The sequence below is a fragment of the Trachypithecus francoisi genome, unplaced genomic scaffold, assembly GCF_009764315.1.
Source record: "Trachypithecus francoisi isolate TF-2019V2 unplaced genomic scaffold, Tfra_2.0 Lachesis_group0, whole genome shotgun sequence".
Classification (NCBI taxonomy): Eukaryota; Metazoa; Chordata; class Mammalia; order Primates; family Cercopithecidae; genus Trachypithecus; species Trachypithecus francoisi.
The window spans coordinates 160,130,884-160,157,861 of NW_022681453.1; the positions used below are offsets into that span (position 1 = coordinate 160,130,884).

Here is a 26,978-nt window from a genome sequence, read left to right on the forward strand (position 1 = left end):
CTTAGGGCTCAGCTTGACAGTCACCTCCTCCCAGAAGTCTTCCTGCTGTCCAAGGTGAATTAGGGCCCCACCTCCATGCTCCCATAGCAGCTGTGCACAATAGCATCTTCCTACATCAAAGCCATACTTTCTCTTCTTGTTTCCCACCCTGAGACCATAGAGTCTTTGAGGTCAGGAGATGTTCTTGTGGTTTAGCTTTTTAAATTATTATTATTGTTTTATTTTTATTTATCTATCTATTTATTTATTTATTTATTGAGACAGTCTTGCTCTGTAGCCCAGGCTGGAGTGCAGTGGCATGACCTTGGCTCACTGCAGCCCCTGCCTCCCAGGTTCAAGCGATTCTCCTGCTTCAGCCTCCCAAGCAGCTGGGACTACAGACACCTGCCACCTCGCCTGGCTAATCTTGTATTTTTAGTAGAGACGGAGTTTCACCATGTTGGCCAGGCTGGTCTCGAACTCCTGACCTCAAGTTATTTGCCCGCCTCAGACTCCTCAAGTGCTGGGATTAGAGGTATGAGCCACCGTGCCCAGCCTGTTTTTTGTATTTTTTCAGTGCTAGGAAATATTTACTGAAATTTAAGGACGGAAAGTCTGGGAGGCATACTCTGGGAGTGCTCTTGAAAGCAAATGGGTTACTCCATGTGTAGGTGTTGAAAATGTAAAACACAATATTATTTCTTTTTCCCTAATAAAACCCCAATTTTGTTCAGAGGACAGCAATAGTGTTAACTATACTTCTTAGCATCCTTTGCAGGGGGTAGCTATGTGACCCAGGTTTGGCCAAGAAGACTTAAGGAAAAGCAGCTGTGCATGCAAAGGAGCGATTTGCTCCCTTGATGTAAGCATGGCCCCTTCCTGTTTCCTGTCTTCCACGTCTTTCCTGGAATTAGGAGAGGAGGCTGGAGATGGAGCAGCCATCTTATGACAAAGAGCCAGCCATGGGGATGGGAACCACAGGCTAAGGAATCTTGAAGGGCCTAAGTCATGACCCCTGGACTACCTACTATCAGACTTCTTATTATGAGAGACAAATAAATCTCATTTAAGTCATTTTGGTTGGCTCTCCATTACATTTAGCTGAACTCCACCCAGTAAAGGTCAATGAAGGAAGATAAGCATCTGTGAGCATTTCTGAATAGGCTTTTCCTTTGGAGATGATGCTGGCGCTGACGGGAGGCAGAGGGCCAGGTTAACGGGACAGGACTAGGTGAGGGCTGGAGAGGCTGATCCTCCAGGGGTTCTACCAGCGGATCATAGTGAGGTCTCAGGGTTTGAGAAAGAAGCTCCAGCCATGGTAACCCTAAGGTGCCTGTGACCTTGGCCTGGGGGTTTTCTGGTCCCTGTTTGGTTCAACTTGCAAAATGGGGCTGCTGGACTAGACAACTTATCAGAAAGCACAGTGCTTCAAGTCTGGGCTTTGGAGTCAGACAAGGCTGAATTCAGGGTCCAGCTCCACCACTTGCTAGCTGTGGCTTTCAGACAGCTTTCTTATTGGACTGCTCTAGCATCCTTGCCTGTGGAGTCCAGACTCTAATAGTACCTATGCCTGTAGGGCTAACGTTGGGGCTTTATGAAATCATGCGTGTGGGTGCTCAGCAGAGGGCCTGGTATGCCCAGCACACACCAAGTGCTCCATGCTGGTATGTGTCCTTGCGTGCCATGTTCTCCCAGTGGACAGATGGGAGCTGGAATTAATGCCTGCCCTGAGGCTGGGGCTGCTACAGAGCTGTGGAAAGCCTGTCTGGATGTACCTTGCTCTATGGCTGAGTGAAGTGGCCAGGGGCTGCCCATTGTTCAACAGCTCTGGAATGCTGCCATGTCCAGGGACTTTGGGTCGCAGGTGGACAGAAGCCCCCAGACCCAGGCCAGGCCAGACCAGGCCCAGAAAGGTATCAGATCTTGGGTAGAAATAAGAAGCCTATGTGGTCTCTCCTGTGGCCTTTGTCTTAGCCAAAGCCTCCTGGATATCGACGGCATCTTTTCCTGGGTTTGGGGTGGGCTTGGAGAGGTTCCCTCTGCAGGGGACTACAGGAATGAGGGAGCTGGGAAAATGCCTCCAGAGCTGGATTCCTCACTGCAGCTGCTTTTGGAAGAACCTTGTTATCCTTCCCTTGAGAAGCCTCACTGTCTCTTCTCCACGCTTGGAATCCTGGTGGTAAAAAATCTTGGGAAAAAATAAACCCACTATTCATTCCAGCACTGAGGGGGTCAGTGGGGTGAGTCTCCTTTGTCCACACCCTCCCACCCCCTCTACCCCTCCCCCCAGCACCCCAGGCCAGACCCAGCCATGCCGACACTTGACAGCCCCTGCAGTTTACCTTGGCTCAGGTCCAGTGACTTCGGGCCCAGCCCCCATCTTTTCACCTTGTTACCCAGCCCCCTCTCCAGCGCAAAGAGCAGTTTAAATATAAATCAGTCCTCAACACAAACAGAGCTGCAGCTCTCAGAGCCATCACCGGAACTGAGGGCCCAGGTTTTATGCGAGTGCAAACAAGCAGAGACTGGCTCCGTAAATCTCCCCAAGAGCGTCGGGAGGGATGCTGGGGCTCCCCTCCACCCCCTGGATCCCGCTGGCCCCTCCAGCGCCCGCCTGGGGCCTCCTCATACCCTAGCCTTCCTGCCCCCCAGCCCTGCCAACCTCTTTCTCCATCCCCTCTAGTCACCCACCTTCGCTTCGCCCACCCTCTTTTCGCCAATCCCCAGGAGCCTCCACCCCCTGGCAGCCTCCTGCCTCCACACAGCCCTCACCTCCCCTCCCCGGGCCCGCCACCTCCTTCCCTCCCTCTCCGCCTCCCGGCAGGCGGGATCTTCTCGGGGCAGTCAAGCCTAGCGGGTCGCTGCGGCGTCACACCTGTCTGAGGGGGCGGCGGCGGCGGCGGGGCGGGGGCTCGCAGCGCCTTTGACACCCGAGTAAAAGAGGGAGGAGGGTTTCAGACAGCTTTCTTATTGGAGAGCGTTTCATCATCGGCGGCTGCCACTTATAAAAACTTCTGGACGCGCACTCCCTGGCTCAGTCTCCGCTCCGCGAATCTCCTCCGGCCACCGCCGCCGCGCTCGCCTCTCACCCGCCCAGCCGCTCCAGCCCGAGGCGCCCCGGCCCCCGCGCGCCAGGTCCCTAGACCCGGGGCCCGTTGCCCCCGCGCTGCTCCGCGCCGGGCCAACCGCCCACAGCCATGGGGCTCCTGCCCAAGCTCGGCGCGCCTCAGGGCAGCGACGCCTCTTCTAGCCGAGCCGGCCGCTGTGCCCGCTCGGTCTTCGGCAACATTAAGGTGAGCGGAGTCCGCGGGGTCGTCTGGGCCGGGGCCGCGCCGGGCGCACCTTCGGCTGGGCACCCGCGTCTATCTGCGGGAGCCAGGAAGCGCTGCGAGCCCCGGGCTCCCTCCCGTGCTGCGCTCCGATCTCACCCCCGGGCGACGCGTGCTGGGCGTGTGTGTGCGAGTGTGTGTGTCTGTGCGCACGCTTGTGTGCGTGTGTGTGCGAGTGTGTGTGTGTGTTCACACACTTTCATCGGAGTAAGTAATGGGACAATGAAAGTACCTACTTACTGCTTACTGGGACAACTTCAGGCAGAGTTTTAAGCGAGAGAATTGTCCTGCTCGGTGATTGAAAACGATCATCTCGAGGAACCCTTTTTCGGCCTCCAGCGGGCGGTTACTTCGTCAGGGGGATGGGCTTGGAGGTGCCAGGGGACACCCGCGCCTTGGGGGACAGACTGTGTCTCATCCGAGCCCCCTCGTCCTGGGGTGGGTGGCCTAAGGGATGTTCTCCTTCCCCAGGCTTTCTTCTGCCGCCAACGGGGGTGGGGGAGCTCTGCTACCTGGCTGTGCCGCTCGCGGTTATGTTGAGAATTCCCTCTCAGTGGGCAGCTTCCCCCAGGCTGGCAACAAACCCGCGTGCTCGGATTGGCTTCCCTGGTCTGGAAATATCTTGGGACATGTATGACATAGTGGGAACAGGGGACACTCAACCAGAGGGTCTGTCATTTGTCTAGGTTCCTTGTTGCTGGACAGACTAACCAATCGACTTTGGACATTCCTGCAAATACCTACAAACCATATAGTTTAGGGGAAGCGGATAAAGCCAGAAGACTCAGATCCGAGGTCCCATCCCAGCCACCTACTAATAGGATGATGAAGGGAAGCATTTCTCACCTTTCCAGGGCCTCAGGGTCCTTACCTGAAAAAGCTGGTAATTGACCAATAACCAGCTCATGGGACTCAATAAGGATTATGCGGAATGAGGCGTAGGAAAAGGGCTTTGTAAACCATGCTGTGCTCTCGAGATCAGTACCCATCTGAGATCAGTTCTTGCTTCAACAAATAGGATTTGTTCATGTTCAAACAATTAGGAATGATTGTTCCACCAATTCCATGAGGCATAGTTATTAGTTAAGAAAAACTACATTTAATAATAATAACGATGATTACAATAATAGTAATAGTGGCTAACAGTATTTGAGCTGTATGAGTGTACCAGGAACTGTGGAAATACTTTATCTGTATTTAATCCTCATTACAACCCTATCGAGTGGATACTCTTATTGTCCTCATTAGTAATGAGGAAAACAAGGCATTGTGAAATTGTTCTCATAACCAGAAAGGGGTGGACTGTAGAGGAACCAGGTGTGTGAGACTTCAGAGCCAAAGACCCAAACCCTTGTTCAAGTTGGCCCTCACCATCGACACTATGCTAGTTAACACTGGTTTAGCAGGGGTGTGCTCATTCCCAGTGGCCAGTGATTTCTCTGGGCCCTGGTGACACACACATCCCAGCAGTGACCAAAGGGAGCGGCAGTGGCTGCAGGATGGATGCTCTCGATGGCTGACGGGCTGATATGCTTTCCTTCTTCGTAACTCTTATCTCCAGAGTGTGGCAGCTCTCAGGTGGGGTTTATGTGTCTCCTCTCCTGCAGTAGTAAACCAGATTTAATTTAGAGTCTCTGTTGCCTCTGGCTTACAGGAATTTTTTTTCTTTTTTGAGATTGAGTCTCCGTCTGTTGCCCAGCGGGGAGTACTGGCGCCATCTTGGCTCACTGCAACCTGTCTCTCAGGCTCAAGCAATTCTCCCACCTCAGCCTCCTGAGTAGCTGGGATTATAGGCATCCGCCACCACATCTGGCTAATTTTTGTATTTTTTTTTCAGTAGAGATGGGGTTTCGCCATTTTGGCCAGGCTGGTCTCGAACTCCTGACCTAAGGTGATCCACCCTCCTCGGCCTCCCAAAGTGCTGGGATTACAGGAGTGAGCCACTGTGCCCAGTCAGGAATCTTAAGAAGCAAAGATCTGCTCCACAATCACTGTTCAGCATTCGGTGTCCGGAATGCTAAATTAAAAACAGGTTCATTTAGTAATCCTGAGGGTGGGGGTGGGAGGCAGCTTTTGCAGCTGACTTATCCTGGCGGCTTCAGGAAGCTCTATTTCTCCTTAAAATAAAACTTGCCCTCGGGACCAAACTGAGGTTATCTTATAGAAAGAGTGGTTGGTGACTGCTAGCAAATTTCAGGAAATTACACACCCAGAGCTCCAGTGTAGTGAAGTAATGTATATCCAATCAGTGAGGGAATATCCCAGTGGAGACTGAGAGCTGGAGAATAGTGGGAAGAAGGGAAAGGCAAACCTCACAACTTGGCTTCAGTGGCCCTGGTGACTTCTGGCCTGGGAGGACCAAGAAGTGGGGGAGAATTACTTTGTCTTGGCCTATGTCCATCACTTCCTGAGGCTTCTGACCCCCAGCGATGGGGAGGCATCTTGGGCTTGCTTAACTAATCAGTTTCCAGAGCAAAGTGCTCTATCCCAGCAACCAGATTCATGCTCAGGAAAACACTCTCAAGAGAATCCCCCGAACCCAAGAATCCCTTCCAGTGAGTTAATATGCCCACTCCTCCCCAGGGGTGGTGTTTCTCTAACGTTGACTACAGCATTGTTCTGTTCCTAGGCATCTGCCTCCTGAGAGGCCTGCCTCCCCTGCTTGTAGGGAGAAAGGAAGAACAACTGGAATGGGTAGGGTCAGGTGGACCATGGGTCACTCAAACCTCCTTTTCCTGGATGATGCTCAAAGCCCTCCTTAGCTTTCAGTTTGTCTTCTGGTGGTACTCACATGGAACACATGGAACAGTGTTGTATGTTTCGCAATATACATAGCTCATTTCACCTCTTTCTGATCGTTGTCTTTCGTTGTGACAGTGACTACCTGTTTTTTCCATTCTGAGAGATCCAGAAGTAATGTTGGAACATTGAGATGGGCACATGGCTTCCCTTTGCCTTCTTTTGTCTTGCTTGTGTAATAGACCAGAGTGTATGCAGAGGAATGGAGGGAGTCCCCTGGCCTTGCCCTTCTTCATTCTCCCTCTTCTCAACCCCCACTTAGTTTTATCCTGCCCCATGTCTTTAACCAGCCCCAGCACTCACTTCAATCCCCTTTCTGCCTGTGGTGGCACTGGCCTTCGGACCATTTATGTGCCAGAGCCTGAGAGCCAGTCATGGTAGAACTAAGCAGCCAGGGATGCTCCCAGGGCAAATGAGCCCATCAGGAAGCCTGCACAGGGCCAGGCTAGTTTGGGCCCTATTCTGAAGTTAAGTTCACTAACACGTGCTTGGCCATCCCATTCTGTTTCTGTTGAGGAAGGACATGAGGACACAGCTGTGTGAATCTGCACCTGTCTGTATCCCAGAGGATCAACACAGATGGTTGTCACTGCAGAACCTGGGGCCTCATGAGCCACCATAGAGAAAGTCAGCTGAGTTCCTAGTGCCAAACAAAATGATTGATTTAGAATTTTTAAAAAACTTTTTATTTTATAATAATTATAGATTCATAGGAAAAATAGTACTTACAGGTCCTGTGTAGGCTTTACCTAGTTTCTGCCAGTGGTTGCATCTTATATGATTTCAGTATAATATCAAAAGCAGAACATTGACATTGCTATCAAGTGTGTGTATAGTTCTGTGCCATTGCATCACATATGAAGATTTGTGTAACCACCACCCCACCACTTCAAGATACAGAACTATTCCATCACCACGAGGATTTCTCCTGTACTGACCCGTTAACAGTCATGTCCCCTCACTTCCGTGACTACCATCTCTAACCCCTGGTGACTAATCTGTCCCCTCCACCTGTATAATTTTATCACTTTGAGAGTGTTATATAAATGGAGTCATACAATCTGTGACCTTTTGAGATTGACTTTTTTCATTCAGCTTTATGCCCTTGAGATCCATCCAAGTTGTTTTGTGTATCAATAGTTTGTTTCTTCTTATTGCTGAGTAGTATTCCATGGTATGACTGTCCCATAATTTGCTTAAACGTTCACTTACTGAACGACATTTGGGTTGTTTCCATCTGGGGGCTATTACAAATAAATCTGTTATGAACAATTGTGTAAAGGTTTTTGTGTGAGAATTTTCATTTCTCTAGGGTAAATGCTCAAGTGTGTTTGTTGGGTTATATGTTAGTTGCATGGTGAGATACTTTTAAACTGCTGAACTGTTTTCTGGAGTGATCACACCAGTTACATTTTCACCAGCAATATGTGAGAGACCCAGTTGCTGTGACACCTCATCAGTATTTGGTATTGTCACAAATTTTTATTTTAGCAATTCTAACAGGTATGAATAGCGACACCTCATCATGGTCTTGTTTTGCATTTCCCTAATGGCTAGTAATATTGAACATCTTTTCATGTGCTTATTTACCATTTGTATTTCCTCTTCATTGAAATGTTTTTTTCCTATATTTTGCCCATCTTCTAATTGTAATCTTTTTTTTTAACAGTTGAATTTTGAGAGTTCTTTATATATGTTAGACACAAGTCCCTTGTTGGGTATGCAGTCTGAAATGATTTTCTTCTAGACTATAGCTTATTTTTTCATCCTCTTAACAAGGTATTTTACGGAGAAAAATGTTTAATTTTGATGAATTTTAATTTATCAATTTTCAATCTTCTGGATCCTGCTTGTGGTGTCATGTCTAAAAACTCTTCTCCAAACCTTAGTTTCCAAGTGATTTCTTCTATATTTCATTCTAAAAGTTTTTTCTCATTTACATTTAAACTTATTTTCTATTTTGAGTTAATTTTTGAATGGGTGGAAGGTTTAGGTTAAGGTGTTTGGTTTGTTTGTTGTTTTACCTATTGCTATCCAGTTGTTTCTCCACCATTTTTTTTTTTTTAAAGACTATCCTTTATTGATTTGCCATTGCACCTTTGTCAGAAATCAGTTGGTTGTACTTGTGTGATCTATTCCGGGTTTTTAATTTTGTTTTGTTGATCTATGTGTACATTTTTCTGCTGATAGCAGTCTGTCTTCATTACTGAAGCTAAAACAAGTCTTTATTTTTAGTTGATGAGCCCATCCATCTTTATTTTCTTTAAAAATTATTATTTTTGATTGACAAGTTTTTGATTGGCATAATTGTATATATGATGGAGTACAATGTGATGTTTTAATATATGTGTGCAATGTGGCATGATTAAATCAAGCTAATTAATGTATCATGACTTTGCTTATCATTTTTTATGTTGAGGCACTGCAAATTTACTCTTTACTATTTTAAAATATATATTACATTGTTGTTGACTATAGTCACTCTGCTATGCAACAGATCTCAAAATCTATTCCTCCCATCTATCTGAAACTTTGTACCTTGAATCAATCACTCTCCGTTCCCCCCCCCACCCTACCCCCAACCTCTGATAACCATCACTCTACTCTTTACTTCTATGAGTTCAGCTTTATTAGATTCTGCATTTAAGTCAGATCATGAGGTATTTGTCTTTCTGTGCCTGTCTTATTTCACTTAGCATAATGTCCTCTAGATTTACCCATGTTGTAGTAACTGACAAGATTTTCCCCTTTTTAAAGGCTGAATAATACTCCATGTGTATACATGCCACATTTTTCCTTACCTATTCATCCACTGATGGATGCTGAGGTTGATTCCATATCTTGGCTATTGTCAGTAATGTAGAGCAAGTCCTGAAGTTGGATAAAAGCTTGGTTTTACTTGGCAATGGTTATGTGTTTATCTTACGGATACCAAATTTTATTACCTGTTCAGTTTCTCTTCTATTCTGGCTTTTAGGAAGATTTAAGGGCAGGTTTAACGCTTGCTTTTGGTAAGTGAGTGGGATCTTATGTATTTATGTGCTCCAGCTTTTCTTCTGCCCTTAGCTGATTGGTATGTTTTTTTTCCCCTTGAAGCTGATTTTCAAGTCTATATTCCTAATTTTTTTCTAATCTTAATGACAGCCCTGCAAGAGAGGGATCAGCATCTCCATGTCACTGTCGAGGAAACCAAGGCTCATCCAAGGCCACATATCCAGTAACTGGCAAAGCAGGGATTCCCACCTGGTCATCTCGCTCCTATTCTTCCCATGACCACAGAACGCCTCTCAGCTCTGGATTCTCTCGTCCACCAGCATTTAGGCCTGAGCTCAGAGATCTCTGAGGTCCTTTCAGACTCTTAGATTCTTTTTTTTTTTTTTTTTTTTTTTTTTGAGGCGGAGTCTCGCTGTGTCGCCCAGGCTGGAGTGCAGTGGCCAGATCTCAGCTCACTGCAAGCTCCGCCCCCCGGGTTCACGCCATTCTCCTGCCTCAGCCTCCCAAGTAGCTGGGACTACAGGCGCCCGCCACCTCGCCCGGCTAGTTTTTTGTATTTTTTAGTAGAGACGGGGTTTCACCGTATTAGCCAGGATGGTCTCGATCTCCTGACCTCGTGATCCGCCCATCTCGGCCTCCCAAAGTGCTGGGATTACAGGCTTGAGCCACCGCGCTTGGCCACTCTTAGATTCTTATCTCATGATTTTAAGTTGCTGATTGAGATGAGACTAGGAGCAGGGCCAGTTAGGTCTGGACTCTTCTAGGAGACCTGTTATGAAACCTGGCAAAAGCACCCAGATTGTCTTTGAGCAATCCCCAGTCCTTTCAAGCTGAGAGGACCTCAATTCCCTGGGTGTGTCTTACTGTTTGGGATGGATTAAATTTGCCCAGGGGTGGAGATGAAACTGAGGAAGGAAGTCTGAGACCGCACTGAGGGGTTGAAGGATGGGATGATACTCTGCAGCCAGCAGCTCTCTTCCTGAGCCTGTCTTTCCAGCCTCTTTGTCCCGCTGAAGGGAAAGGCTATGGAGGCTCACAAGGATACACTGGAGGCTCAGACACAGCCAGAGCATTAACCTCAGGACTTGTGACCTTCAGAAACTCAGTCTGGTCAGCATTTGGCACTGTCTCCCACCCCCAAACGGGGCTGACCCCTGCCTTCAGAAATGTGGCAAACTACTGGAATCCTGTAGGAACCTGAGAGTCCTGATGACAAGTTTCATTTTGTTTACTCAAACATCAGTCATACTTGTTTATGTCTAAAAACTGCTCCATCCAACACCCTTGAGAAATGCTGGCCTAGAGCACAGACAGCCTCAGTTAAAATACCTGTGTTATCAGAGAGAGGGCTACCTTGAGCTACTGTTTATCAAACTGCCCCACCAAGAGGCCCTGAATTCTAGAAGGGAATGAAGAAGTTTCCATGCAGGAGTAGGATAAGGTGGGTGAGGGGAGATGTCTGGGGATGTGGCCTGACTCCTGAGTATTACATTTCTTTGATATATTTTTATACTTTATCTTAAAATCAAATGAATGATATATTATCCTCCACAATCTATGTGTTTCCAAATAATATGTCATATTTCTCTCCAAACCTTGGAGTAACATTGATGCTCTAGGAAGGTGTGTGTGTCTAACTGGGCTCTCCCAGATATGGACTCCCAGGTAGAGTGAATTGAGTTTGAAAAATACAACACAGGCAGACCTCACATTGGAACTAGTTTATGTGGTTGGCTTACCCAGCCAGCTTGTCAGGTGCAGAGGGAACGGTACCTAGACAATTTAAGTGGGACAGGTGTGTGAGGTGTGGACATCAGAAAATTCCTGGTCCAGGCCCCATGGGACACCACCAGACAGAACCAGCTAGAGAGCACAGTGAGGCCCTGTTGGCCTGGGGCATAGGGACAGCAGTGGAAGGGAAGAGTGGAGGGAAAGCAGGCTTCCAGAGCCACACTTCTGCTGCTTGTGTGGCTGCCAAAGAGATTGCAGAATAGGATTAAACTGATCTCTTTCTCAGACTGTTTTACAAGTCATTCTTCACTTGTGCCACAGGCCCTTTTGAAAACTTCCTCCTATACCTTTGATTTACAGTGTATTTGGGGTATGTGTCTGGGAGCTTAGACTGATGTGGAGCCAGGACCTCACTCACTCAGTGAGCATTTATTGAGTGTCTACTGTAAGCATCCGTTGAGTGTCTATTTTGTAAGCATTTATTGAGTATCTACTGGGTGAAGCTCTTTACTAGGTGTTGCTGTTTATACCTGGCTCCCTGAAAGTCTCCCAGGTTTCCAAGAAAAAATTGCCTATAAGTTCCCTGCCTTCCAAGGTGACCAAATGTCTTCATTTGCCCAGTACTGAGTGGGTTAAGACACCAGACTTTCAGTTTTGAAACTGGGAAAGTTGTGGGCAAATTACAAGGAGTTGGTCACCTCACTGCCTCCCTTGCTATGACATTTTACAAGAACAAACTCGCACCTTCTAACTGTGGTGCAGGGGAGGTGCCGAGGAGAGTCAGGGATGGTGTCCAAGAATGGAAATGAACCTTAGGGACCTATGGGGAGGAGAAATGGGGAACTTCCAGAGAGCAGGCAAGTGACAGCCAGGATGGCAGTTGCTGGGCTTCTGCACAGCGGTGGGGCTCATTGCCCTCTCTGGTTTCTATGTAGAAGTCCTCCCACCTAGCTTCCCACCTTCATTGCTGGTCATGATTTTTATAGTGTTTTTAAACATCTTATTGTATAGAATCTGTATAAGTGATGATAAAGCTGAGCTATTGAAAGATGGTGCTTCCTGGCTTATGGAATTATTGAATTTCAGACTAGACAGTGATGAGAAAGCTCATCGACTCAAAGACGCAGGAATCCTTTTGATGTCCTTGCCTCTGCTTGCAGAGTTCTGATGGGGAGCTCACTGTAGCACAAGGCAGACCCAGAACATTGTAGCACATTTACCAGGTTTCTCTTGTGTGGAGTTAAAATCTTTACCTGCCCTTCCATGTGTGTTCCCCAGAGTGAAGCTAGCAGAACTCATTACTCCCTAGTCACTTGATTCACTGTTTCTAATAGAATACTGTGTCCCCTCTCCCAGAAGCCCCTCTAACTGTGGACTGCTCAGCAGGGTTAAAATAGAAAACGAAGTAGTTAGGGCCACCCTCCTCTGAAAGCCAAACTAAGCTCTGAAGGTAGGCATTGCTGGGACATGTGTGGCTCCTGATGTCCCAGATCACAAAGGTTTCATTGCTGGTTCTGGTCACTGCCAGGAGCCTGGTCACCACTCATGTGAGTGTCTCAGGCTTTGTGGCAGCAGCTGGAAAGTGGCCCAGGACCCGTGGAACCAACAAAGACCCTCCCATTATGCCCCCTGCACTAGGCCTTGCAAGTTTGTGATGCCCTCATCAGCCCACGTCATCTCTCACACTCCTCCTCCTTACCCCCGCCTCCCTCTGTTCTCACACCCCAGCTCTCACCACTCCCCAACTTTGGGAGCTTTCATGGAGTATCCTAGACAGGTCATTGACTCCACCCTCCAGCCTCTAAATGGACAACATCTCTTTGGAGGAAGTAGAAAAGGGGCTCACTGGAGACAACATTCCCTGGCTTCATTGCCAGAGGGCTAACAGACCCCGCACACGGGGCATCTCGCCCAGTGCTCGCAGGAACAGGTCTTATGGGTCCCAGCCTGTGCTCCAGGGCTATACCCCACATACACCAGCGTGGTATGTGGCAGGTCCAAGTTAATGAAGAAGCAGCCTTGTATATGGCACCTACTCCACGTCTGTAACATGTACCTGACTTGGAAAGTGAACTCACAGGGCTGTGGTTGTCAATTTCATTTTGAAATTGTGCTTGATATCAGGACACTGCCTTCTGCACAGCTGAGATCTTCCTCACAGCAGCTCAAGCCTCCTTCTTCAGTCCTCAGAGTCCCAGGACTGCCACATCATGGGCCCACTGAATCCATGTGTAAATTTAATGTGTACTCCAGGCATGGTGGCTCATGCCTGTAATTCCAGCACTTTGGGAGACGGAGGCGGGCGGATCACAAAGTCTGGAGTTCGAGACCAGCCTAGCCAATATGGTGAAACCCTGTCTCTACTAAAGATACAAAAATTAGCTGGGTGTGGTGATGCACACCTGTAATCCCAGCTACTTGGGAGGCTGAGGCAGGAGAACTGCTTGAACCCAGGAGGCGGAGGTTGCAGTAAGCCGAGATCGTGCCATTGCACTCCAGCCTAGGCAATAGCAGAGGGAGACTCCATCTCAAAAAAAAAAAAAGATAAAATTTAACGTGTAAATGTGTAAAATTTATAAAGACTGGGGTTGGGCATTAGTCAAGCCTGTTTTGATTGCTTAAAATCACAAATATTTAGAATTTCCACCTGATATGATTTGACTCTGTGTCCCCACCCAAATCTCATCATGAATTGTAATCCCCACATGTCCGAGGAGAGACCTGGTGGGAGGTGATTGGATCGTAGTGGCAGTTTCCCCCATGCTGTTTTTGTGATAGTGAGTGAGTTCGCAGGAGATCTGGTGCTTTTTATTTATTTATTTATTTGACAGAGTCTCACTCTGTCACCCAGGCTGGAGTGCAGTACAATCTTGGCTCACTGCAACCTCTACCTCCCAGGTTCAAGCAATTCTCCTGCCTCAGCCCCTTGAGTAGCTGGAATTACAGGCTCATGCCACCATGCCCAGCTAATTTTTGTATTTTTTTAGTAGAGACAGGGTTTAACCATGTTGGTCAGGCTGATCTTGAACTCCTGACCTTGTGATCTGTCCACCTCACCCTCCCAAAGTGTTGGGATTACAGGCGTGAGCCACCGCGCCCAGCCGAGATCTGATGCTTTTAAGGTGTTTGGCAGTTCCCCCTTTGCACTCTCGCTCTTGCTCTCTCTGCCTCTCTCTCTTGCTGCCTTATAAAGATACGCCTTGCTTCCCCTTCACCATCCGCCATGATTGTAAGTTTCCTGAGGCCTCCCCAGTCATGTGGAACTGTGAGTCAATTAAACCCCTTTTGTTTATAAATTACCAAGTCTCAGGTAGTATCTTTATAGCAGTGTGAAACGGACTAATACACCACCCTTAGCACCAACACATTTTTAGCAGCAATTATAATTTTCTGAGCTACTATCACAAATATGAGCACATTTCCTTAGGACACACATATGGTGAAACATAGGGCAGTGTATGGATATTTAGCTGTGAATGCAAATACACTTGAGGCCTCTTGCTGGGAGCACCCATTATGTACCACATTTACTGACATAATATGGACAAGGGTAGGCCCTTTCAGAAACACTACCTGACTAAACCCTCCCTGCCATACTGTGAGGTATGTATTGCCCACATTTTATAGTGGAGGACATTGGGAGGCAGCCCATGGGAATTGCCACATTCCACAGTGACAGAGCTGGAATTGGGAGTCCCCGTCTTAAGATTTTTTCCTCTATGTGCTTCACTACAAACCACAAACTGTTGAGCCAGACTTTGCTATTTGATTACTTTATACCAGTAGACCCACCAGAACTGCCTATTTATATCTATTGCTGTATTTTTCCAAGCCAAGTTCGTCAATGGTGATCCTGAAGGTCTTCATTCCTTAGTTTCCTCTTCCAGTGCACATTCCCTGACCCATGGTTGTGAGCCTAGACACACACTCCAGCTGTGTGGCACATGAGCATTTACACCCTGCATGGGTGTGGGGCAATCAAGTGGCTTAAACTCTTGATTTCTAAGTGAAAGAATAAATGGGAACCCAGTCAGCTGCACAGTGCTTTATCATATGACTCACCTTCTCAGAAACTTACAGTGAGGAGGTGACTTGTATATCTAGCAATCAGAGAGTCAATACATAAATCATGGGACATCCATCTACAAAATACGTACAAATTGTTTTTTAAAAAGTCTTATGGAGGATAGTTGAAATTTGGGGGAAAAGTTCATTCTCTAATGTTAACTAGAGAAGGCAGGATAGAAAAGCATATGTAGAGATGATCCAAATTTGTCACAATCACAATATACAGAGCAAGAAGACTTGAAGGGCATGTACCCATACTGTGTGTGAAACCTATAAATGGTTTTGTTTTTGTCTTTGTGAATTTCAGTGTTTTCCATTTTCTACAGTAAACATGTCCCGTATTTATACTCAGAAAAATCTCTTAGTTAAAAAGCCCTACAGTCTATGGTCACGCCCCAGCTTCCTTTGGCAGGCGTACTAAGACCTCTCATTGTAGTATATAAAATGTGACGTACGATGGAAGTGGCTCTTCTCCGATTACCTGAGGGTGGACCAAGGATGCAGCTGGGATTGCAGCCAAGAGGATGGGGTTGTCTAGAAGGATTGACCCCTGCAATGCCATCACTGTTCCCACTGCATTTTTCCATCTGTTGTCACATTTGAGTCATGGCTTTCCAGAAATTGAGGCAAAGTCAGATAACAATACTTTAAGTCTTAAAGGGAGGCAAGAATGTGGAGCTTTTTCTTTTCTGGGAAGATCAAGAAGTGATTCTGTCCAGGAATCCGCTCTCTCTGCTCTTCTGGTGCCCACTCCCAGGGGCTGACTCAGAGTGTAGGAATTCACCCTAAGGTTTGGCCAAACATCTTAGAGAAGCAAAGATATCTGATCAGCTCCTTGCCATGTAGGAAGAGTAGGCCTGACAGTGAGGTGGTGAAGACAGAAGCCAGGATGGGATCTGCTAGGTGCTAATGAGGGGTCTGGTCCTGAGCCTGGGAGGATGTGGGGAACATTCCTGGGTGGGTTTTCACCCAGTCGTTGGAGAGAGTTTATTGACCATCCACTGTTTGAAAGGTAAAACTCTACTAGTGTAAACAGCAGGGGTTTCTGAATTCTGAGGCCAAGAGTGGTGTTGGGATGGATGCCAGAGACCTATTTATTCATTCATTTATTCTTATTGACCTTCTGTCATCAACCACTGGAGATCCAATAATGAATAAAACAGAGAGAACTATGCCCATATGAGTGAGATAGACAGTGGACAGATCACAAATAAATACAGTTACAAAGCACATCGTATGAGAGAAAAAAGGATTTGGTTTTGTGAGAGAGAGTGGGGTTTGGTTTTGTGGGAGACATAACTGGATTCTACTTAATGCATCTGGGGTCATGGACTCTGAATTTTAACAAGTCACCTTCATGGTTCTCATATAGAACCTTTGTATGGAGAGCATGACTGAATCAGACAAGGTCCCTATCTTCCTTCCAAAGGCTGTGGTTAGGTGGGGTAAGATGACCCATAAGGAGCTATTGTGAATTATGGTTTCCATCAACGTGACAGGTTCATGTGGAATCCCTCCTCCTACAAACACCACATAAAATAGAACAGCACCAGAGATTTAAATACATGGCAGAACTCGCAAGAAAGAAAGTGAAATCTTTAGGTGAAAGAAATGAAGAATGAATCGAACACAGGAAAAATGAGGACACCAGTTGACCTTGCAGCAAGGAATAAGGAGGAAATGTGTGTGGTGTGATTAGACCAGTAAGGAGACGCTAAAGGAACTCCTAATGGATGCTGGAATTTAGTACTCACACAGGTACCCAACGATGATATGGGGCGTTGAAACTCAGACCCATTCATAAAGCTAGGTGCCTTGGTGAAAAGGGAACTAATAAAACCCTGCCCACTACTCCAGGGTCAGCAGGGGTTTGTCTCTAACAACATTTCTGGGTAAAAAATTCCTCTGAGAAACTAAAACCCCAAGGCTATATCACATAGAATCAGAAACAGAATTTATGCCATCCACACGGTATAGTGATGCTTACCTTACTCCCTATATAGAAATTAACTTAAAATGAATGAAAGATCTAAATGTAAGAACTAAAACTATAAAACTCTTAGAGGAAAACACAGGGAAAGCTTTATACCATTGGATTTGGCAAGGATTTCTTGGATATGATACTGAAAGTACAGGCAACAAAAGTTAAGATAAATAAATTGTATTACATCAAAATTTAAAAGTTCTGTGCATCAAGTGACACAATCAAGAGAATGAGAAGGCAATCTACAAAATGGGAGAAAATGTTTGCAAATCATATATGTAATGAAAGATGAATATCCAGAATATATAAAAGGTTCTTACATCTCAACAACAACAAACCCAATTTAAAAATTGGCAAAGGACTTGAAAAGACATTTCTCTAAAAATGATACACAAGTGGCCAAAAGGCACGTAAAAAGATGCTCAACCTTGCAAATCATTAGGGAAATACAAATCAAAACCACAATGTGACATCACACCCATTATGATGGCTACTATAAAAAAAAAAACAACAGAATATAACAAGTGTTTTCGAGGATGGGGACAAATTGGAACCCTTGTGCACTATTGGTGGGAATGTAAAATGATGCAGCTGCTGTGGAAAACAGTATGGCAGTTCCTGAACAAATTAAAAGTAGAGTCATGATATGATCTAGCAGTTTTGCTTCTGGGTATACATCCGAAAGAATTGAAAGCAGGGTCTCAAAGAGATATTTGTGCAGTTATGTTTCTAGCAGCGTCATTCACGACAGCCAAAAGGTGGAAACAGCCCAGATGTACATCATTAGATAAATGGAGAAACAAAATGTGTATATACATACAGTGGAATATGATTCAGCCTTAAAAAGAAAGGAAATTCTGACACATGCTACAATATGGATGAAACTTGAGGACATTACTCTAAATGAAATAAGCCAATCACAGAAAGACAAAATACTGTATGATTCCATTTACATGAGATACCTAGAATAGTAAAATTCATAGAGACAGAAAGCAGAATGGCGGTTGCCAGGAGCTAGGGGGAAGTGGAAATGGGGAGTTATTGTTCAAGGGGTATAGAGTCTCAGTTTTGCAAGGTGAAAAGAGTTCTAGAGATGGATGATGGTGATGGTCGCACAACATGTGAATGTACTTAATGCCACTGAACTTGAGATAGGCTGGGCACTGGTGGCTCATGCCTGTAATCCCAGCATTTTGGGAAGCTGAGGCAGGAAGATTGCTTAAGCCCAGAATTTTGAGACCAGCCTGGGCAACAAAGTGAGACCTCATCTCCGCAAAAAATGAAAAAATAGAAATAAAAAAAATTAACCAGGCATGGTGGCATGCGCCAGCTGTGATGGGAGGATTGCTTGAGCCTCGGAGGATGCTTTGAGCCATGATTGCACCACTGCACTCTAGCCTAGGCAAGACTCTGTCTCAAAAAATAATAATAAAAAGGTTAATATGGCAAGTTTTATGTTGCACACATTTTGTCACAATTTTTAAAATATATGGGTAATCATTAAGACAAAAGACACTGAATATACCTTCTAAAACAGAAGAGAGTAAAGAATAAAGAAACCTAATTAAACAATAAAAGCCTAGGAAAGGAGGGGGGAAGTGGTAAAAAATAAAAAAGCCAAAAATAAGCTTCATGGTAAATAGGAACACAATATAAATATAATTAGGTTGATGCAAATCTAGATTTATCAAAAATTATAATACATGACAATGGACTACTCATTATTTCAAAGCTAGACAATCTCAGATTGGATTAAAATAGAGATAAAATCTAGTTACATGCTCTTTAAAAGAGACACCTAAAACAATATGACACAGAAAGATTGAAAATCAAGGGACAGAAGAAGATATAACAGAAGAATGCCAGCTAAAGAAAGATGATTTATCTACTTTAATAACAGATAAGAGTGTTTAAAGCAAAAAGAATGCCAGAATGTGAGATGTTTGCAGTGTCTAAAACTGACTAGGGATGAATGTATAGAATGCGCAAGGAAATCTTGATAATCTACAAGAAACCTAATAGGAAATGTGTGAAGGATTTGGACAGGTGGACTGGCATGCCAGCTGGGCTCGCCCTACCCTCTATACTTTTCTCTGAAAGTCATGGTCATTGTTTTCCACTGTGAACCTCTGTCTTCTCCATGGCTGAGTAATGCTTGGCAACTAGAAATTCCTGTTTTCCTTCACTGGAAAGCCCCCAATTTGACAAATTTGCTGTTAGTCTCCCATTGCTGCTGTAACAAATTATCATAAACGGAGTGGCTTAAAACAGCACAAATGTATTGTCTAATGGTTCTGGAGGTCAGAAGTTCTTGATTTCTTAAGGTGTTTGTAGGGCTGTAGGGTAAGCTTCTGCAAGGAGACCTGGAACGGGGCATTCTGTCTATGCCTTCCCACAGTTTGAAAATCCCATGAGGGATCTGCTTCTCTCCTATACACAAACTCTGCCTAAGCCATAAAGATCAGACACCCAGCATATCACCAGTGTGTAGATGTCCCTTCCTTATGTGGCTTACCAGTATATGTTCTGTGACCCACTGCTAAGGTCACAGGCCCTGGGCTGCAGACATGAATCCACCCGTGTGCTGGAAAGGTAGGTGAGCTCATGTCTGCTTCTCCTAGGACTGCAACTGGTAGGTGTCAAGTATTTGCTTAGCTAATCTTTCCTCACCTAAAGATACTAATTGATGATTTCATTCAGGACTCTTGAAACATACAGGTAGAAATCCCAGCCAAAACAAACCAGGTGTAGATGATGAAACCACATTCCCTTGCACTTGCCTTTGAGAACTCTAGTTGAGGGAAGCGGAATGTTCAAAGTAGTTGGGAAGTGGATCAGTCCTGGAATGCTCTCGGTCCACACCAACAGTGCTGCCAGACCCTCCATGTGGAGTTCCCATGCCCAGATGGGCAGATGGCCAAGGAGAGTACAGAGAAATAAAGAAATTGAATCAATTTTACCCCAGAGAAAGGCTTTTTTTTTTTTTTAGCTGCCCTGTTTTATACAATAGGTTTGCACAAGAGGTTTAGCCTTGTTTCCGAGAAAGAGTTATCAAGAAGGAAAGATTTAGGTTAGAGCTCAGGAAGACCTACTTGAGTCTAAGGTGGTGGTTCTTAAAGTATGGTGCTTGGACTAGCAGTGTTAGCATCACATGGGGGTTTATTATAAATTCTTGGGCCCCATCCCAGACCTACTGAAGGAAAAACTGTGAGATGGGCCCCAGAAAACTGTTCCAACAAGGCCTCTAGGTAATTCTAATATACCCTAAAGTTCAAGAACATCTGCTCTGAGACAAACCCATCTCAGGGCAGTGATTCCTACACAGCAGTCACTGAGGTGGCTGTGATATTCTGGTGGCCAAGGTATTCATTAAAGTGATTGGCGGGAAGTAATGGATATTCAACTCAAATGGTTGCCAGGGAACATGAGCTTCTAATGCAGGAGCTATAATTGATAGGAGGAACTTCAGGAGCATCCTAGGTTTGCCAGGGAAGGCCTCCCAGAGCTGTCTGCCATGGCCTGGGGCAAAAGCTGAGGGCTGTGAACCTCAGTCCCTGAGAACCCCTGGGCCAGGAGGCAGGAGGGTGCTGAGCGTGGAGCCTTCTTAGCAAGGAGAGACCACCACATATTGGAATTTGGAGAGTCTGTAGGAGTGCTTATAGCACACGCACTTGCTGTGCTAGGCTGAGTTCCATTTCTGTCTCTCTTTGCCCCCAGATAGTTTGGAAAAGGCAAATGTTCTGGGAGGCTGAGGTCAGGAGTGTTCTCACTAATGATGTTTATAGGTTCAAGTTAAATACTGTAGGTAAGCAAGGAATTTGAGAAATTGGCTGATGCAGTCCCTTTGGTGGCTACTCTTGCCCTTATTTTCCATGCCTTAACTGAACATTTCATGGTGCAGAGAAGACCTTGATGTCCTGAGTGACCAACGCCTTTCACAAGGGTGGCGATCACTGTGGTCTACTCGCCTTGTTCCCTGGGGTCATGGTGGTGGGGTGGAAGAGAAGAGGTTCTGGTTGCTATCATCTAAACATGGTTTTCTGATGGGGGAGGAGCAAGCATGCCTTTCTTGACCTCCTGCCTTGACCTTTGCATATAACAGTTTCTTTTCCTTTCTCACATCAGCGTGGAACCTGGGGCATCTTTTCTGAAAAGGGATTTGGGTATTTTCTGTGGCATTGACTGAAGCCCCCCACTCTCATCTTTCATTCACTTTCTCCCACCTTTCCTTACCCAGACCCTGCAGATGTTTCTCTCCCTCTTTGCCTGTATTTGTTGATCTGAGGAGTAGAGAGAGAGGGAAGGCAGAGGGGAAAGGGAGGAGAAAATGCCTTGGGAGACACAGGGAAAAGTCAAAGAGGTGAGTTTGCAGAAGGAGCAGCCAGCCCTCTATTGAGAAAAGTCCAGTCTTGGTGCAGCCTCCAGAGATAAAGCAGACTCCTCCCATCTAAAGACTAGACAAGGCTGGGTGTGGTGGCTCACATCTGTAATCCAAGCACCTTGGGAGGCTGAGGTGGGTGGATCACCTGAGGCCAGGAGTTCGAGACCAGCCTGGCCAACATGGTGAGACCCCATCTCTACTAAAAATACAAAACTTAGCTGGGCACGGTGGCATGGGTCTGTAATCCCAGCTACTTGGGAGGCTGAGGCAGGAGAATCCCTTGAACCCGGGAGGCGGAGGTTGGAGTGAGCTGAGATCGAGCCATTGCACTCTAGCCTGGGTGACAGAGTGAGACTCCATCTCAAAAAAAAAAAAAAAAAACTAGACAAAAGACTCTATGGACCCACCAACACCCCCTATGGGGCTCCAGATCCTTGCTCTCTCAGAAGCCAGAGATCAGATGTGTTAGAACGTACGCCAAGTGATGAGGCCTTTGTCCTTCTACTTTCTTGCTAATTTAGCAAGTGAAGTTCTGTTAGGAACAGGTATCCTTGCAGCTGTATTTCAGGCAAGCCCTCCGTCTTAGCAAGGGAATTGTGCAGATGTGCAGAGTTTGACAAGGCATGAAGCTCTGGCCTCAGGGAGCAGAAGCAAAAGGTAGCAGACGTAATAAGACAAGACATTTTCCTTAGCTGGCTAAGGAAAGCTCTGGCTCAGGGAGCTCCAACATTGTGTAAAGCCCAAGGGGGGTTTATTTCAAAATCCCAAATGTTGCTACTGGATTGCCATTTTAAATTGGGGATTGGTCTTGGATTCCATGCACCAGAAGGGACCTTATCTTTTCTTCTAGGATGTGAGGTTGAATAGTTGGCAGAAGTGAGGCTGCCTTTCCTTAGAGTTAAAGTTTCCCTGGAGTTGGAGTTTCCCTAGGCTAAAACCCAGGGATCTATTCCTAATGCTCCTGCCAGTCAGCCCCCTGCACCCCCTTCCCCAGGTGTGTGACTCAAGTTGTCACAATCTGTTTACAAGGCTGGAGAGAACTGGTCTTACAGTGCTAGGTGGTCAGAAAGTGCCTGGCTTCTCTCTCAACACCTCCCATCGACCCTTTTCCCTTTGCTGTAGACACCCCCATCCCTACCTCCCTGCCCCCCTCTCCTCAGTGACCTCTCTGTGGAATTGAAGAGAGGACCACTCAGACCTGTGTCCCCGGCCTGACTGCATCTGCATCTTCTCCCACACTCCCAGTGCCTCCCTGGACATCTCTACTTGGTCTCCCAGCCCCGTGGCCTCAAGCTGCCTCCCCGCACTCGCCCAGCTCCCCCTGGCTTCTTGAGCTCCTGGCTTCCCTGACGTCACCCTCCCTTCTCTTGGACTCAAGTATGCACTCGTCATCCCCCACATCTCCTAGTCATCGGCCATTGCCTCCCCTCAGTGTCTCTCCCGCTGCCGTCCCCTGGCCACTGCTACTGCCTGACTGGAGGGTTTATTTATTTATTTTTTTGCCTTGTCCCAAGACCTTATATGGCCTCTCCCCCTCTAGCCTGCTACAGATTTCTCTTTCTGAAATGTTTGACATGCATTATCTCTGCTCAGAAGTCTTCGGTGATAGCCAGATAGAGATAAAACTCTGTAGCTTCTCTCAGGCACCAACCCTCTTTCTGACTTGGTTTTCTCTTCTCACCTCCCTGGAACTCTCTCAGACTAACTGGGTCTTTTCCAGACCTCTAATCACCCTTACGTTTTTCCCCTCCTCATCTTGTCTCCTAGGACTAGGGATGGCTCCTTTTTTCTTGCCCACTTTCTGAAATTCTCCTTGTCTTCAAAACCCCAGCTCCAGCCTCACTTCTCCAGGGACTTCTCCTCACCCTCCCGTGTTCTGAGCCCCTCCGGCACTACTACTTGTACCGCTCCTTGGCATCTGCCATATCACCCTGAGAGCAGCTGCCACTATTGTGTGCATGTGCCTCATCTTAGTAATAGTATGCTCCTGGGGGGCTGGGGGAGGCAGCCCTGCTCGTCCCTTGGTCTCCTGTGAATGTGCTTGGTCTAGAATAATAATCAATAAATATTTGCTTACCATATAATCTCAAATGTTCCTTCTGGGCAAAATTAGCAATAATACACCCACCCATACTCACACACAGCCCCTGATAAAATCTGTCCAAGCTGGCAGGCCAGGGGAATTGTGAACTGTCTGCACCATTGCCAGAGGGAAGCACTATTTCAGTCACCACAGGGAGACCCAGCATCCATTTCCTGATAAGTCTTGAACAGTGTGTGTTTTGAGCTGTGATCTTCAGGAGTGTATCTCCATGTAAGCCACACCTGGACTGGAATCGCAGGTGTGATGGTAGAGAGGGGCTCGCAGGTCCCTGCGGGAGCCTGTAAGCCGAGGAGTAGCCTAGAAAAGGGATCAGGAAAGGCATCCTGGAGAGGCAATGTTCCAACAGAGCTGCCAATGGAGTCAGAGCTAGGCAGGCAAGAAGGCCAGAGAGGGGGCAAGAGAGTGCTCTAGGCAGAGGGATAGAATGCACAAGAAGTCAGGATCCAGATATAGAGGAATGGCACAACGTCAGTGTGACAGCTGCCACCACCTTCCTGAGCCGCCATGCGGGGGGAGGATGCCTCTTCCAGGGATTTGTGCTGGGAGGCACAGGTTTAGAGTGAGTCTGGAAAAGCAAATCAATCTGGAGCCTTGTCCTTTATAAGATGTGGAAGAATCGGTGAAGAGGCATTCACTGGTCGGTGGAGAAATGTCTGTAGACCCACTCCGGTGGTTGCAAGGATTTGCCATCAGCAGAGAAGGCAGGGCACCATTCTGTACGACAGCTTCGAGAGGAAGGAGAGGAAAAGGTTTGACTGACAGGGAAAAAGAAGGCCCCCTTCAGTTTGTGTGGGCTTCCTGTAGCTATGTGGCTCACATAGAGGAGAGGTCTGTGCATCTGAGGAAGATGCTCATGGGACATGAACAGCCAGAACCCTCCACGTGTGGACAAAAGGCGAGTGTGGACAGAAGAGCCTGGGAATGAGAAAAGAGGATGCCCAGGCAGGGGAGTGGAGCCCAAAGGCAAGACAGGTCAAGGGATGGGAGCAGGGGAAGGAAGGACCTGGGCGGCAGGCACAGGAGGCCTGGCTGTCCCCGTGTCTGTCCTCAGCAGACACTGAGTAATAGATGAATTAAGGAAATAGCGGGCAAGTTTGGAGGGACTTGGAGAATATAAAAATAAAGTGACTGCTTCCTAAGTCACCGGAGAGCCAGAAAAGGATAAGCAGACTCTCCCCAGAGCTGGAGGAAGAAATGTGTGGTGGGCCTAGGTGAAACGGGAAGTCTGCGCTGGAAGGGAAAGGATTCTGCCACGGAACCAAGGGGATCCCATGGCGTGTCTCCTGCTGCAGCTGTGCACCTCCTGGAGCCGGCCCGTATAGAGCAGGGGGCAGCTCTTGCTGAAGGCAGGTTTTCTGATGAGCGATCCCTGGCATGAGACAGCCAGCACCTCCCCGGCACTGTGAGCAAGGCTGTGAGCTAGGGCTTTACAATATCTCCAAACACTCCTAGACAGCCGTTCATAGTCCCTACTGTTAGCACCACCTCACAGGTGAGGCTTAATGTAAGTAGTGTAACTTGCCTGTCATTTTACTGTCTGTAATACTGGGCAAAGTCAAGAATCAAATTCAAGTCTCTCAACAGAGCTCATGCCCTTACCCTTGCCTTCAGGCCAAACTTCTGGCCTGGATATTCATTTCTTAGAGCTGCTGTTTAAAAAATACCACAAACTTGGTGGCTTAAAACTGCAGAGATGTATTCTCTCACAGTTCTAGAGACTACAGGTGCAAAGGCAAGGTGTTGGTAGAGTCGGTTCCTTCTGATGGGGAACCTATTCCAGGACTCTCTCCTCGCTTCTAGTGGTTGCTGGAAACTCGTGGTGTTCCTTGGCTTGCAGACACCCCACTGCAACTTCTGCCTTGATTGTCAAATGGTATTCTTCCTTGTGTCTTTGTATCCAAATTTCCTCTTTTTGTAAGAATGCCAGGCAATGGATTAGAGCCCACTTGATTTCAGCATGGTCTCATGTGAACTTGATTACATCTGTGAAAACGCTATTATTTCAAATAATGTCACTTGCATGAGTACCGGGGTTAAACCTGCCACATATCTTTATGGGAGGCATGATTTGGCCTGTGATACCCAGCAAGGAGACTAGGGGCAGAGAATGTCCTCAGCATTTTGCTTTGAGTTGCAGAGGCAGAGGCAGTAGGGTGGAGAGAGGTGTGAGACCAGTCGTGGGGATCATAGCGAAGAGTGCTGGGGGCTGCTTTCGGGGCTGGAGGTGAGAGGCACTCTGGGGAGGGAAGTGGAGGATCCCAGGGCGTGGTGAGGACGGACATGGACATCTCCAGGAGATGGGGCCCTTCAGGTCTGTATCTTTGGTACTTTGTTCTTGATCATTGGTAAGCCAAGACGGTGGGTTATGTGACCCTCTTATGATCCACAGGAGGTCAAGTGGAATCTGGAATTGTGCTCAGAGCTTAGCGCTTAGGGAGGACTTTCTCTGGAAGTATCCCATAGGACAGAGAGATCTGAATGTTGGACAAAGCCTTCTCCTGCTGCCATCCTTCTACCTGCCACCAGAAAAACTGGGAGGAGTGACCACAGAAGTGTGCGATTTTCCTGTGTGGAGGGAACTGACTGTGTTGCACACTGGGCTTTTCTTTTGTTTATTTGACCACTTTATTCTGGCTGCCAAAGACTTGCTGTATACGGGACCCAGTTTTCATCACTTTTGGAATGATGGGATCTTGGAAGATAGCCTGTGGTCATGAATCCTAGATCTCTCAGCAGGCAGGGGAATGCCAGGGTGACCAGGTTGGGGTGTGGAAATGTTCCCATGCCAGAAGGCATGTCTGCCAGCAGCAGGCTGTTGCAGGGGAGCTGCCGCCTCTGCCAGTGTCCCAGTGTCATGAGGTTCAGCCGGAGGCTAAGCTAGCCTGTCTGTAGCATGTGTGACTCTGGAATGCCATAGCCTCAGGAGCAACTCCACTGTCAGAGCGGAGCACTGGGTAGAGCCGACAGGCGTCCATGCACGTCTGTCCTACCTTCTGCTCTCATGGGGGTGGGCAGCCTGCCTGCCCTGCTTCTAAGCATCTGTTATTTTGGGTCTGATTACAGACTCTTGAAGCTTTGTTCTCAGACCCCCACTGTGGCTTTGAACAGGCCGGGTGTGTTGTGGTTTGTCGGGAGGTCTTCTTGGAGCAGCTGCTGCCAAAGATGATGGGTGGGCCCAGGCCACCCCCAGGCAGAGGTTCCCCCAGATGAGGGCTCCTTCCCTGTCCTGCTGGGGCACTAACTTGTTCTTGATGAAACCTCCTCGGGCTGTTCACCACCAGCCCCAAGGACACCCTCTCCTCCTCACTGCACAGAGGGGTGAGTCTCCAGTCTCTTGTCTGCTACAGAAAAACCTTGAAAAGGCCAAGAGTCAAAACTGGCTCTAATTCTCCAAATGGAGATGGTTGTATTGGAAGCTCTGGTATGGAGCTGGCCCTAAAATATCGACAAGGGCTTGCTGAATAGCTTACTATTCCCGCAGAAATTTGGGGGGAGATAAATGGATACAATAGAAGAAAAATACCTGTTTCTACAATGAATTTACAACCCAATTTGTTAATTTTATATTTACTCACTTATGGCTTATGAGTGCCTAGGTAACCAATGGGG

The 26,978-nt window shown here is 47.0% G+C and overlaps 1 protein-coding gene across 1 annotated transcript in view; it reads left to right on the forward strand.

Moving 5' to 3' along the window:
• Window positions 1–2,849: 2,849 nt before the first annotated feature.
• The window catches only part of SLCO2A1 (solute carrier organic anion transporter family member 2A1), an 88,401-nt gene continuing 64,272 nt past the window's right edge, over window positions 2,850–26,978 (forward strand). Inside the window, exon 1 of the mRNA XM_033212639.1 lies at window positions 2,850–3,272. Within this exon, the coding sequence (XP_033068530.1) occupies window positions 3,177–3,272 (96 nt within the window). The 5' untranslated portion in view covers window positions 2,850–3,176. The remainder of the gene's footprint in view (window positions 3,273–26,978) is intronic.